The sequence below is a fragment of the Balaenoptera acutorostrata genome, chromosome 8 (assembly GCF_949987535.1).
Source record: "Balaenoptera acutorostrata chromosome 8, mBalAcu1.1, whole genome shotgun sequence".
In the NCBI taxonomy this organism is placed as follows: domain Eukaryota; kingdom Metazoa; phylum Chordata; class Mammalia; order Artiodactyla; family Balaenopteridae; genus Balaenoptera; species Balaenoptera acutorostrata.
Window position 1 is genome coordinate 79,037,643 of NC_080071.1, and position 14,583 is coordinate 79,052,225.

At 50.4% G+C, this 14,583-nt stretch overlaps 1 protein-coding gene across 3 annotated transcripts in view; it reads right to left on the bottom strand.

Moving 5' to 3' along the window:
- The window catches only part of PAX3 (paired box 3), a 94,257-nt gene extending 81,698 nt beyond the window's left edge, over positions 1-12,559 (bottom strand). For 2 of the 3 annotated variants that reach the window (XM_007188004.2, XM_007188005.2), the window contains exons 1-4: positions 12,144-12,559; positions 10,656-10,891; positions 9,193-9,322; positions 7,890-8,024 (exon numbers count right to left, since the gene is read on the bottom strand). In XM_007188004.2, the coding sequence (XP_007188066.2) occupies positions 7,890-8,024; positions 9,193-9,322; positions 10,656-10,891; positions 12,144-12,228 (586 nt within the window). In that variant the 5' untranslated portion in view covers positions 12,229-12,559. The remainder of the gene's footprint in view (positions 1-7,889; positions 8,025-9,192; positions 9,323-10,655; positions 10,892-12,143) is intronic. The other variant, XM_007188006.2, reaches the window with a different exon arrangement.
- Positions 12,560-14,583: the final 2,024 nt, after the last annotated feature.

A 14,583-nucleotide genomic window follows, 5' to 3' on the forward strand; every position in this document is an offset into this window, starting at 1 on the left:
TTAAGGAGACAAATATACGGCTAGTTTGCTATTGCCTGTCATGAGTTCTAGTTTGTTTTACTGGGGAAGATTCATTTCCCTATCACTGTAGTAAGAAGGAGGACATAAAAACTCAGACTACTTACTTTGATTGAGTTGCTTCACCACAAAGAGAAGGGGTTCTTTGTTGTTTGGGGTTTTTTCAACTTAAAATCCTGCAGCTAAAATTTAAATGCTACAAACTTTGTTATATGCAATGGGCAAGGTAAAACTCTTTCTCAGGATTTTTTTTTCCAGGAGAAATGTGCACCAAATCAAATTCGAAATGTTACACCATTGTTCTTTATTAAAATGCAACTACTTCTTTAAAGAAAAGTGGCCATTTCCATGGCAGAAATTATCTGTTAGTCTCTTCTCAGTTTTTATCAGGAAGGAAGGAAAACAGACATTGAAGATATGAATTTATAAGGCCTTTTATTGCTCAAGTGTCTTCAACAACTCTTTTCCATGGTTTTCATAGCTCCCTTTGACAATGGTGAAGCTTCTAACTCATCTCTCTTAAATAAATGTTTTATAATGTTAATGGCCATTTTGATAACTGCTCATTTTCCAGTTACAAACTGGAAAGTACATGTATTCTGTTCCTTTGAGACCATCACAGAAATGTGGGGGAAGCTTTCTAAAAGGAGAGACGTCCCGATTCCAGCAAAAGTTCAACACTGTTGGAGCTCAGCGTTTGGCCCAACACTGCAAGATAGAGCTGAAAGCTGAGCTGTGCCACTCTCTACCCGAGACTTGCATGAACGGAGCGAGAAAACCTTTCCCAACAGAGCAGAGGATGGTCCTCTGTTCCCACTTTGGTGTGCATCTTCCAAGAGAATGGCAACTTCTGAAATTCCCTTTCACTTTCTCTGATCACAATTCCCCACTAAGGCAGCTAGTGCTTTTTTTTTTTTAACAATAATATCAAATGTTTATTTTTTCCAGCCTTATTGAGATATAATTGACATAGCCCGTCATTGAGTCAGTAATTCTGCCTTGGTACTGACATCAGGCCCCACTCAGAGTATGACTCTGCTGTCCCCCTGGCAGTATATGAATACATAGCCTGATATCCAAGGGGGGAAAGTCACTTTAACTCCACATGTAAATGAAACATGAAATATACATATACATGGAAAATGCAGCAAAGAACTCTCTAGCACTGCATCTGGACCCAGGACAAGGTAGTCATAATAGATCTGCACTGACTCATACTTCCAGCTTAATCTGTTTCAGGCAGTTGTCCCACACTGCAATGATTGGGACTATTGCAAAGGACATTTGAGCACAGATAGATTATTAATTAATTGGGAGATTATAATACAAAATGTTAGAAAATACCCACTAATGATTCTGACTCTGTATGTCAAGATTCATCTTGTTCAAGAGTGAATAAGAGTAAAATAAAATAAATGAAATAAAAATAAAACCCTAAGCACGGTTATTTAGTAATGAAATGAACACAGAGAAAGGGATTCAGAAAATCCCGCACACAGGCAGATCTATGATGCTCAGTTGAATATTCAAAACTGAATCTGGCATAAATTTCACAACCTCAGTTAGAGTGACTCGGAATTTGCAAATTAAGCACAGAGACGGTATTTCCAAAAGAGCCTTTGCATGCATTTTAGCTCTCATAATAAAAGAAAAATCTATCCAAATATATTGAACTCTTAAACAAAACAAAAAACAAAACAAAAAAAGCCTAACAGTTCATCGAAAAATCAACAGCCAAAAAAGTCATAAAATTATTCAAGAAAATAGTTTTCCCAGCATTCAACAGCAGTGCTGAATATGAATTGGGAAGCTGTGCTGTTACCTCAAATTCCGGTGACTCTAGAAAGTGTAACCTACAGGAGAAATAAACCTTTTTGTGTGTGTGCGCAACTGGGTATAGTTTACTGCCAACATAACTCATAGTGACCGACTTACAAATAAACTCTAACAATACACAAACTATACACACAAACAAACACATATCTGCTCCTACATTGTAGGAGGTTTAAAAATATGCATGGGACTCATCTAACCGTCCACAAACACAAAAATTGTGAAAACATATGTAGAGAAATGCAGTCAATCTAATTCCCAGTTTCCTGTGTATTTAATTGTTCTCCAGCTAGTTTTACACAAAACTCTGACATCTTGCCTTTACGTCATTCCAGCTTGGCAGGTAACTTCAGTAAAACTTCCATATTTAGAAATTTAGTGACATTCAGGATCTTAGTTTCCATGCCTCTCGTCACCTCCCCCCAAACGAGAAGTTATTTGATGATAAATTCACCATCTTAGCCTAAGTTCTAAACAAGAAATCACCATAGGATAATTAAAAACACCCCATGAATCTCTTCTCTGCAAACCTAGGACACGTAACTGGTTTCGGTTCCTATTTCTTAAAGAGAATTCAGTCAATCCTCCTTAGAGGTTTCAGAGGAAAAGGAGGATTTTCCAAGACAGATAAGTTGAAATGATCCTGCTTTGATCTCAGTGGTTAAGAATCCCTCACAATGGAAGATGGCCACTGAGAGGCCGGGATCCCGGCCTTTTAATGCGTAACAATGGTATCAACAAACAGCTACTTAATCAATATTTGGCCAGAGCTGCAGAAAACTTCCTTTTCAGATTTTAATTCCTAGTTGTAAAACAACCCCAGAGCAGCCAGTGAGATAAGGCATTAAACTGACTGCTTAATTGCCTTTTACTGTCTTGTTAGTTATATATGTACATTCTTAATGGTTCTTTAATCTTTATTTACCCACATAAATAAGTTACCTGCCATAGGACTCCACCGAACTGAACCAACCTTCTCTGCCCCAGCCCTGGCCAAACTCTCTCACCGTTTATTGCTGTTGTTGAGGCTTTTAATATTCATTGGCTATTTATTTACGTACAATGTGAGCATTTAACCTCATAGTTAGGAAGGAATTTTTTTCCCCTTAAAAATATATGTATTCATGAATGTTGAACCTGAGTTCGGTGGCAACGCTTGTATTCACCTGATTAATTTCCGCATATTCCACTCCCTGAACCGAGGCGCACTTGCTGGTTCCACCTCACCGCGCCGATGAGTTTTACTGCACAGCCCTGGGGACTCTTAAATGACCCTTCAGTAATTATTACCCACGTGAAGCCCCTACGTCCCCGCTCCGGTGCTATCAACAAGCAAATCAAACTTCAAAATCAACATACAATTTCAAGCATTGGTTAGAAAATCTGCATGTTTTCAATAAGGCTAGAAAGTGAGCCTACAGCAGTCAACCAAACAAAACAAACCCTCGAAAAATAAAACTACGATCCGAACTCGGGTGTTTCCTTTCAAATCGGTCCAACAGGAAAATCGTTACCGTTATCTCCTTGAAAAGAACACAGCGAGGTGTTTTAACTTAATTCAAGTTTTGATATTTCCAATACATTTTTAAACGGGTGATATTTCCTTGTTGAGTATTGTAAGGGCTTCAGAAAACATGAAATTTACCCCAAAGACCTGAGACGACATTGGGGTCAAATTCGTGATTCTGACAAATGGACTCGGAGAGTGGGCCGTCCACTTTAATAAAGGTTCCGATGCCACAAACCTAAGATCTTATAGCCCGTGATTTTAATCTGTGGGAAAGTACCTCCCTCCCCCGCCCCCGCCTGTTCCCCGCACCGCGCCCCCCCCCCCCGCCCTTTGCCTCGCGCCAAAATGTCCTTCCCTGCTAACTTCAAGGCTGGGGGTGTCCGGGGGGGGCGGGTGAGGGAAGAAATGGCCTTCCGCTCCCCTCGATGTCAGTAGCACTCCCGTTAATGATAAAATGTTCTTTTCATGATTCCACTGGAAATGAAATAGTTGCAGGACTTTTAAAACTTGTACATTTTTAATTGCTTTATCTTATGTCCCAATGAAAAGCTGATGTTGTCCTCGTTAATTTTAGAAAAGCTCCTAAGTTTACAAACTCAAGCAAAACTTTTGTCACCTTTACTTTCTCAAATTAAAAAAAGAAAAAAAGCACTGTTTTTCATAAACGTCAAATTGAAAGGGAGCGTTAAAAAAAGGAGGGTAAGCTCCACCCTACCTATGCTTGGGGTCTCTTGGCTCAATCTTTGAAATTGTTGCAAACCTCCCACGCTCACTGGTGATTCTTAAAAGGGGTAAAGTCCTATGAAAGTGTATCTCCAGCCCCAATCAAAACATCAATTTGGCAATCTGGCCTCTCTCCCCCTGCACTCCCGAGCTGCCACTTCAAAGCCGCAGCAACAAGTCAGTAATTGTAACTTTGCATCTAAATATTTAAGCGAGAGTCTTGCAGTCGCGTGTCCATTTACAGTCCTCATCTGTGCTCTAATTCCATTACGGCACAAAGCAAAAATGTTTCCCAAAACTCACAAACAGGAAAAGCGTCACCCTGCTGCTGCTGCCGCTGGAGAAGGAGGAGGAGGAGGAGGAGGAGTTGATGAAGGAGCAGTTTCTATTGATTAGTCACTGCTTTTGTGTTAAGGGCTTTCTTTAAAATAAGAAAAAAATGGGGGGAGGTTGCAGAAATTTCACTAATGTGAGCCTCAGGCAAGGAAGGGGGAAAAAAGAGGAGAAGAAGAGGGCGGGGGAGGCGGGCTGTGTCTAGATGAAAGTGAGAAGGACATAAAGGAGGCAATTGAGTCGGCTGCAGCCCGGCGAGCTAAGCTTCGAGCCGGCCGGAGCGCAGGGGAGGGGGCGGCGCGGCGCTTTGGCGCAGGGCGCAGGAGTGGGGGCCGGCCCATTGTGGCGGCGCCCGCGGGCCAGCTCCGCAGCGCCGGGGGAGGAACAGAGACGCCTATTGAGTGGCCGCAGCGCGGGCTGTGCCCACAGCCCCAGTTGCCGCGACCGGGGCTAGGTTCTTACCGCTGCGCCTGCTCGGCTCTTGGGGAGGGGAAGGGTGTGTGGGGAGGGGGGTGGGGGGGGAGATGAGAAGGGTGCTGGGGGGGTGTTCCTGGCTGCCCTACCCTCTCCTTCCATCCTGGCAAAAGAGCTGGAAGCAAAGATCCAGGAGGGGCGCACAGCGTCTGTTGCGCGCCTAGGGCGCACGGGCCTGAGCGCCCCGCGTCGGTCCGAAGCGCTGCTCTTGCATTGGGCGAGGGACAGGGCAAAGTTGGGAAGGTGAAAGAGGCCATCCAGAAGAAAGGACAAGACCCTGGAGAGAAAAACGAGGGCCGTTCTGACCTCTTTCAGGGTACCTCTCTCCCTGTGTCCCAGTCTCTAACAAGTAGAGAGAGGTACTCGGGAAAGCCAGTCTCAGAAACATCCGGCAGGCCGGAAAGGAAGCTGGAACCTCCAGAGAGAGCGCGCCGCCCTGATAATGACACCCAAACGTCCCTCCTCAGCCAGGCTCCTCCTGCCCCGCCTGGGAGCTCAGAGCCCTTTATCAACATTCAGTCTATTTTCCAAGCGGGGCAGCCTGGGACTTTTGCGGCCCAAAGGATAGAGGGAATTTTGGGGTTTTTTTTTTTTGAGGTTTTGAAACTTCCCTTCAAACTACACTCCACTCTGTCCTTTCTCTGGGCCCCTCTTGTCCTCCAGGGCTCATCCGGAAAGGGAGCTAGAGGCACTGAAGAGACTGACGCTGCATCTTCCCTGACAACCCCAAATTAAATTAGACTTCAGCCTCCGAGTTGTGTGTACGTGTGTGTTTTCAACGGTTCAGCCCCCTCTGGGGAGAATACTCTGATTTTAAAACTGGTAGCAATTGCCCTTGAATGGCAGCGGGCCCAGCTAGACGGCCCAAAAGACTAGAAACATTTTGTAGGTGAAATGGCCACTTTTTCCACGCTGGAAAGTCCATAAAACTTCCTGGCGCAGCAGCTATTGGGGCTCATTGAATAATTCATCCCTCATTGCAAGCCCATAATGTCTATTCTCGGCCCTTTGTGGGGCTGTTTTCTCTTCTTTTCTCCTTGAATTATAAAAAGGTTGCCTTCCTTTGTTCACATCAAGCTGCTGCGAGCCGGAGCTTTGTCTGGGCCGAGCTAAAGTGTGAGTTTCAATGGACTCTCCAGGCTTTGTCTCCCAAGTTCATCTCCAAGTGTAGATTGTGTAGAGAAGGGCTTCTTTGTAAAAGCTGGAAAAGTTGTACAAATGTTTGACCAGCTCATTTGGGGCGTTTTGTCTCCTGGGCCTCGGTTGCCGGTGCTGCGAGGAAGCTGTGAGCTGCGGAGCGGGCGCCTCCAGCAACAAGTAGCAAAGCCTTGCCACCCTTCACCCCCCCCCCCTTCCCAAGCCTCTCCTACCCTCTGGGCTCATTGCCCCGCTGCCTGCAGGGGCCCGTTAGGTTTGGGGTTGGCTGGTTTCTCGCCTTCTTCCCTCCCCAGCACCTCCGTGATGCATCTAGACCTAGAATAAAAGCTGGGGTCTGTTCTCAGAGGGCAGAAACGCACCCCTCCAAAAGGAAGGGCTTAAACTGAGTCCATGTGAGTCCCCTGCTTTAGAAGGAGGGAAGCAACCGCACATGTATCTCCCCTGCCCAACCTGCCGTGGTTTTGGTGTCTTTTCTTGATTGCCTGTGTGTGCCAGGGCATCTAGGCACCTGTTTATCGCTGAAATCTGTGGTTCGGATTTACAACATTGAAATCTGGGTCCCTCAGAGGTTGTGTACAGAGTTTGCATTGATTTGTAAAGCTGCCGCTCCGGAGGGCCAGCGGTCCGCCCCGGAGTTGAGCAATGAAGGTAAAAGAAGCGACCACTTTCCCGACCCACAGTCCTACCCTGGATGCCACCGGCTGACGGCCCAGACCCAGCTGGTCGAAGTGGGTGACCGCTCCAAGACCACCTGGAGAGCCACCTGCCCTTCTAGGGCAACTCAAAAGTCAACTCAGCCCAACGAAGTCCCGGGCCCGGGCGAGGGAAGGCCACGCCTGGGGGAGGGGGGCACCTGGCAACTCCCGGCCCTTTGTGCTTTGGAAGAGGTGCAACCACCCCCAAGGCCAAAAGTGCTGAGACGCAAAACGGCTGAGACTCTCCTGCTGCCATGAACCCTTCCAGGTTCAGCTCCCACGGGGTTGACTTTCTTTTGTGGGAGTGGGCGTACCTTTAGAGTCTGAAGACAACCCGCAGGCTGCACTTATGACTCCGCGGGGGAGATTCCCTCTTGAGGCTGACAGATCGCAGCCAACAAGAAGACAATGGTCCGCACCCCTGGGCGGAGAAAGGGTGCTGGCACTGTGAGCCCAAGAACCCAGACCCCCTCGGTTTGTAACCCAGAGCTTAGGCTTGTTTTACTTCCCAGACACGCACAGCTCAAACCCTACCGCATTTGAAAACCAATTTAAAACAAACAAAAAAACAGCCAACTTACAGATGTACATTTATAAGGCAATCAATGTGGTGCAACCTTGGGACCCCACTGCCTTAAAGAGTTTTGAGTCTCTCTCTCTCGTCCTCGTTCCCGTCCCTCTCCCTCTCTCCCTCTCCGCGCCCCCCTCCTCTGATGTGGAAACCCCTTTGGAGACCCGGGCCTTTCCTAAGGGCGGAAAAAGTTCCTTTAACCTCCGGAGGCTCACGGACTGCCCCCAGCCTCACAACCGCTCAGAGACGCCCAGTCCAGTACCCCAGAGGGCAGGAGGGTGGCCCCGCACCCAGACCGCAATGTGCAGTTCTGCCTTCCGTGGGGCTGCGAGTGGTGTGGAGGAAAGGTTTAAAAATGGAAAGAAAAAAAAAAGAAGAAGAAAAGATTTTTGTGTTCACTGTAAGTGCGTCTCTGGTCTTTCACTTGAACGCTCTTACCCGGGTGCAGGGAATATGAGCGAGAAGGGACCTTGACACGAGCGGGGCTGCGCCGCCCTCAGGACCCCAACGTCAGAGCGCGGAGTTCGGGGAGGCGCAGGGCCCCCAGGGCGCCGCCCAGCGCGCCGCCGCTTACCTCGTTCGCTCAGGATGCCGTCGATGCTGTGTTTCGCCTTCTTCTCACTCTCCTCTGCCTCCTTCCTCTCCAGGTCGGCCTCCTCCTCCTCGCCTTTCCCGAATTTACTCCTCAGGATGCGGCTGATGGAACTCACTGGGGGCGGAAGGAGGAAGGGGGCGCTTACGACTGAGACCTGCAGGGCCGCGCTGCAAGGACCCCCCCGGCCCCCAGTCGGGTTACGGGTGGGGGGCCTAGAAGGCCTACCCTGCACAGCTTGCTTCCGTCTCCTCCAGCGTCTTTGGGCACCCTCGTCCTTCTGCACCCCGCCTCACCCTCCCACTCACACCCCCCATCCCATAATCGGCCTCTAGAAACAACGATCCGGGAGCCTGGAAAGCTCGCACCTCCAGGTCAGGGCCGGGAACCGCGGTCTCGGTCCGCTCTCCCCAGTAGGAAGTTTCCCTCCTAGACTCCACAGACAGGTCTCTAGATCTCCAATCTAAGAGATTTCTCCCGCCAGCCACACTGCACCGCCTCAACCTGAAGGCATTGCGCCCCGCGGTTCGCGGTAAGGCATGAAGAACCAGAGCGGACCCGTCCCCTGCAATTCAACTTTTTTCTTTTTTTTTTTTTCTTTGAGGCCATAAAGGGTTTAAATTTCAACTGCAGAATCGTTTCCTATTGTAAAAGTCAAAAGAAAATGCACTCTCCCCCATTTATTTTTTCCAGATTCCAGTCTGGTAAACAAATCCATGCTCCGAAATATCTCGTTCTCGCAGGGGGGAAAAGGGAGTTTCCTTTTAATTAAAAACAAACCCGCGCGCCCTCGCCCTCGCCTGCGCTCGCCCCTCTTCTCCCTCCGCCTCCCCCTGGCCGCCGGGGGCGCCGGATGGGCCCTGGGACTCGGGGAAAAAATCCCGGCCGTTGCCGAAGCCTCCCCTCCTTGGCGCGCACGGTGAAGTCTCGGTTGGCGCGGCCCCATCTCCCTTCGGTTAGGATTACCAAAACATTTGTTTCTCTTTAAAAGGGAACATCAATATTAATAAACGCTTGGCCTCCGCCTCGCGTTTCCTGCCCTGCCTCTTCGACAGAAATCCTCTTTGGGGAGCCCTCAGCGGCGGGCTCTCAACCCCAGGACAAGCAGCTCACCACTCCCTCCATAAAACGCCAAAAACGTCTAGCTCGTAAATATTTCAGAGCCCTGGGAGGGGCCGTCTTCCGATCGCCCAGATCGATCATTGGGGTGATTATGGTTCAGATGGCCCGCCCGGGTAATAGCGACTGACGCCTCGCCCCAGGAAGACGTTAATGAGCCTGGTACCTGAGGGTACGGTGTTTCGATCACAGACCGCGTCCTTGAGTAATTTGTCTCGAATTTCCCAGCTGAACATGCCTGGGTTCTCTCTTTTGTATTCCTCAATTTTCTTCTCCACATCAGGCGTTGTCACCTGCTTTAAGAGAACAGGCAGGCAGGCGTTGGTACCCAGTCCTCTGGGCCAGATGTGGCGGCCGCACCGCCTCGGGCCTGGAGGGACGCTCCTTCGTGCGCCCCCTGGGAAGGTCCCTCTGCTTAGCAAAAGGACCCCTGCCCTCTGAGGCAGTGTACTTTAGAAAGCGGCAGAGAGGAAACCATCCCACCCGGAAGCAGCCTGGGTACTCTTCTCCCCAGATCAGTCCCTCAGTCGGCTTAAAATAAGAAGAGGTATGACATATTGGGAGAGGTGCACTTTCTGATCCGTGGAAATAAAGAAAGGCAGCCCCTTACACTGAATCAACACGAAAACGAAACTAAAAAAGGAATGCTTGAAAGAGGAGCAGAAAAATCAAGTTAGACCTGCAACTTGGGCCTTTCCAAAGGAGCACAAGATTTTAGCTAAGGTGAAGACCAAAATGAAATGCAAAAGGTGAGTGTCCAGGTTTTTTAAAAATTAGAGAGGATAGCAAATGTGGATAATTTTAGAGACTGGCTCTTTTTTTCCCAATAAAAAGCGTTTCCAGAGATTCTTAGAGAGGTTGCAAAGGGGGCTGGCATGGCGGGAGGAGAGGCGGTTGTCTGGAAGTCTTCAGTTTACCAGAACCCTCCTTTTGGTTTTGCCCTGTGGCAACTAGAAAATTATATTGGATTTTCCCCACATCCAGAAGAAAAGGCAGACCGTGTACAATCCCCTCCCACTCAGCCACAGCCAGTGTGATTCTCTTTCCTTTTTTAAGGAGAACCAAAATAATTTGAGGATAGCACCGAACTACCTTTTAAAAGCCAAGTCATTGGCTCATTGCAAAGAATACAAATCACCCTGGCTTTTGACTCCTTGAAGACAATTTGGACTGGAGGCGACTGGGGATGGGAGTTGGGAGAGAAACCATTAAAAATCAAAAGTGGTTCCTTGGATTAGTTTTGGAAAAGGCAGTGCAGTGGCTGGGAGCTGGGATGATACTTGGGGAAGAAACCAGCAACAGGTGGGCACATACAGCTTGCACACTTTGGGTGTTTGCCTATTAAAATAATTTGATGGGGATTCCAGGACTCTGAGGCATAAAAAAACAAATGCTTTATCACCTTTGCAAAAAGGCTGGAGTTTTTCCTTAGCATTTATCAAGGAGCACTAGCTAAGACAGCACTCTAGCCACTTCCCTTCAACCCCCAATACACACACACACACACCTTCTCAGATTTGGATAAACTCCTCAGAAAGCCCCAGATGTCAGTCCTTGCCCCCTGCCCATTCTTCCCTAACTCGGGACACTGCAGGCAGGAGGCCTCCAGGGCCAGGCCCACGCGCTCACCTTGGGCTTGCTGCCACCGATGGCGCCGGGGCGGATGGAGCCCGTCTCCTGATATCTGCACAGGATCTTAGAGACGCAGCCGTGGGACACACGCAGCTGGCGGGAGATGACACAGGGCCGGATGCCGTGGTGGGCCATCTCCACGATCTTGTGACGGATGTGGTTGGGTAGCGGCCTGCCGTTGATAAATACACCGCCGAGCTGGTTGACCCGGCCCTGGCCGAGGGGGGTGGACACTGAGAGCACAAGGCGAAGAGAGAGACGCACAGAACGTCATTTCGGGAGAGCAGAGAGCAGCCCAAAAGATGAACCCACCTAATTTCTCACTCCTCTGGCCAATCGCCATGTTACAGCCTCAACACTGAAACTGCTCCATTCAGGGTCCCAGCCGCAGACCCTGTTTCAGCTACACTTGTTCAAATTATTAAGCAATTCAGGGGCACATAATCTTTTGTGAAGGGAACAACCAGGGCAAAATAACTCGCTCCAGTGAAACTGTCTTCCCTTTGGGCCCAGGAAAGGGGACAACTTGTGGGGGGAGACTCTGAGGCTGGAACAGCCTCCTGGCAGAAAGATGTTCACCCAGGCCTTCTCGAAGTCGCACTAAACCCTGTCTAATTGGGGCAGCTTTCTATCTAAGGGACTTGGAGGAGCTGACAGCCCTTCGGGTCTCTGGCTAAGAGGGCCGCAGGCAAAGGTCAAAGAGGGTTCTGAAAGCAAGCCGCAGGTGTCAGTGCGTGTCACCTGTTACACCTCGGGACAGAGATGCCAGTCGGGTATGCTCGCAGGTCCCCTCGCCTCCGCTGGTGCCCTGGATATCACATCCTACTCTGCACTGAGGGCCAAGGCTAGGCGCCACCCTGCCAGCATCCCGGCTCGGGCGCCTCAACCTCGCAAATTGCCTAGAAAGTTTCGGGCTTGCAAATCCTCTTGCCTCCCTGGGATTCCAGAACCTTCAGGCTAACTGAAAGGCAGTTCCCCAAACGGGTTGTGGAAACTTCGAGATGCCGCTGGAGATGAATGGAACTCTAATTAATGAATCAATTAATACTAAATTTTCCAAACACCACCACAACTTTGTAGCGGCAAGAAAATCCTTCCAGAATTAACAAAAGTTTAGCAAACATGGGAGCAACCGGGACAGTTTCGAGATGCCTTCGGGTGGACAAAATGCTGAGAAGTTGCTTTCTGGTACTCAGAAGCCGCTGATCCTTTCCCCACCACGGCATTTCCAAAACAACAGAGCAAAGCGGAACGGCCCAGGAACAGGCCTGACGGCCAAGCTCCGCGAGGAGTTGAGGAGAGAAGGGCGCTTCGTTTGCCCAGAGAAAATCGAGTCGGGGTCTCGCCCGACTGTTCCCTCCTGGGGCGGGGGTACCCCGGGAATGGGCTCCTGGACGCGCCAAAGGAGCCAGTGGAGACCCGGGGCTGAGTGGAGCAGCCCCGCCGCGGCCCCGGGGTCTGGGCGGCGCTGAGGCCCTTTCTTACCTTCCAGCGGGAACCCGCTGCGCGGGTAGTTCTGCCCCGGGCCCGGCCGCATCATCCTGGGCACAGCTCCGGCCAGTGTGGTCATCCTGGGGACAGCGCCGCTTGGAAATTATATCCAGGTGAAGGCGAAATAGAAAGACGAGAGAGGCGCTGGTGACCCTCGGCAACTCCCCCGAGCGTGGAGAGCCCCTCCCCAAAAAGACTGGAGAGAGAGGAGGGACACGGGGAGGGGGCTGCTCGCTCCTAGTCCAAAGAGAGGCTCGAGGTGGAACCGGGGAAAGGGGCGGGCAGGGAGGCCCCGGAGTCCAGGATCCCGAGCCCAGGGCGGAAAAGTTTGGTGCGAAGCTGGGCGAGCGGCGCCGCGGCTGGGAGCGCTGGGGAGGGGGCTCGGAGCGCCGCGACGAGCCGAGCGGGGGGGGCCGGGGGCGGGTGCGCGGCCGGCCTGAGTCTCCTCCCGTCGTGACACCGAGTGCGGGGATCCGGGCTCGGGAGCATTTATTAGTTCTTTCACCCAAAGCTTGGTCAGGAGCCCTGAGCTGCGATTGGCCGACGGGTAGACCGTCCCGGGTGGCGAAGACACGCGCTGATTGGGCGACAGCGGCCACTTTCTCTTCCCATCCCCGGCGGCGCCGAAGCCTCGGCAGGCCCGGAGAGGAACCTGCGCTGCGCCTCTTCCCCGGGGAAGACAAGGGTACACCCACGGAAACAGGGAGAGCCAGTCCGAGGGAGATGGCAGCTGCTGAGACTGGAGAGGGGTCCGCGTCTGTCTGTCTGTCATTCTATGTGTGTCTCTCTCCTTGACTTTCTATTTCTCCGTCTCCTTATCTCTCGGTGTGTATCTCTGTGTGTCTTTCTCTGTCTCTGACTCTTCCTCTCATTCCATCTCTCTGTGTGTCTCTATGTCTCTGTTCTTCTACCTGCGGCTCTGCCTCGCGCCCATTTTTCTTGGCTTACTTGCCAATGAAGGGGGTGCAATTACAATAAGAAGGCATTGGAGCCCCCAGACATCTTTAGTCTTCCTTCCTCTGGTCCATGCCCCTTGGCATAGGCTTATTATGAGGGTCTTCCCTATGGGGTTCCTCCCAGGAAGAGTCCAGAGTGTGCTGATAAGTTCTTTTGTCTTCACAGTCTGGGGGCAGGGATAGTGTGAAGCTTAGGTAGTGGCCGGAGGCCCCACTACTGGTTAGTTGAAGGCTGGGGAAGGGAGGAGAAAGAAAAAGGTCTCCTCTTCTTGATTAAAAAACCCTCTCTAGGAAGCCCCAGCTCTAAATCTGGAGGTATAGATTCTCCAATGCTTTGGCAGAGATGCATCTATATGTTAAAGTTTTGCCCGGCTGCAGCATTTGTTCTCAGGAATTTATTATGGTATTCAGACTAAACTGCTGGAAAAATAAAAGGAGCAAAGTCTTGGCTAGGAGCTGAAGTGTCCCCAGCAGGATATGACGCCAGGAGTGTTGTAAAGACTGTCTGTCCTTAGAGAAGGTGCTATTGTGCATAGCCTTTTATTTATAACTTGGTAAGTGCCAGCGAACTCGCCTCCTTTACACCCCCGAGTGCCAGCCCCGCGCTCTGCACTGCGCTTTATTCGCTCCAGTCTATTCAAGGACTGTCACTCCGGGCCTGCGAGGTATTCAGGGCCTTAATCAATCAAAAGGATGAGAATCAGGCAGGTTTTTCCCTTTGAAATAAAGGAAACAATGACTTCTGGGCTTCAAGTTCCCCCTTTTCCTTTTACGATTTTTGAATTTTTTCTGCACTGGAGTTCTCCATCCTCTCTCTCCTTCCCCTTTCCCTTAACTCACTTGACAGTTTTTACATGAACTCGGGCCCCCAAACCCAACTCCCCACCCCCTAATTAAGGCAAACTAAGAAGGCAAGATGGAGGGGGGGAGTATAGCTGCTCAACCGTCTGCGAGTTGGCTCTTCAAAAATCCACTCGCAAGTGGGAAAAGCAGGCAGCTTTCGGCTCTGCCCAAAGTCAAAAGGTTTGGTTGACCCTCTGAGCAAGGGGAGACCAGCCTCTGGAGACACCAGAAAAAGTCTGGACATTCCCTCACCCACCCAAGTGGGGAGGGCCCCACGTGCATTCATAGTACACAGGAGGGACGCTGCTTAGAATGCAGCCCTGTTCAACCTGGTTTTACATAAAATGATTCAATTTGTCAAGGGGACAACTTTCTCAGTTCCTTTTTGCACACTTGGGGACCACAAAAGCCTGTGTCCTGTTTCCTAAGCTACTTCTCGAGCTAGACTTTTTCCAAGTTTTCTGTCTCCAAAGGCTGAGTGGAGCAGCCAGCGCACGTTCTAGGGTCACCCGTCCTTGTTGGAGGAGGGAGATCCCAAAGTGTGTTTCAAGAGGGCAAAGGCAGACTCAACTCACAGTTAAAAGGAACCCTGGGACCCGCGGCAACGAGGGGTTAAAGAACGTCCAGGACTGAGT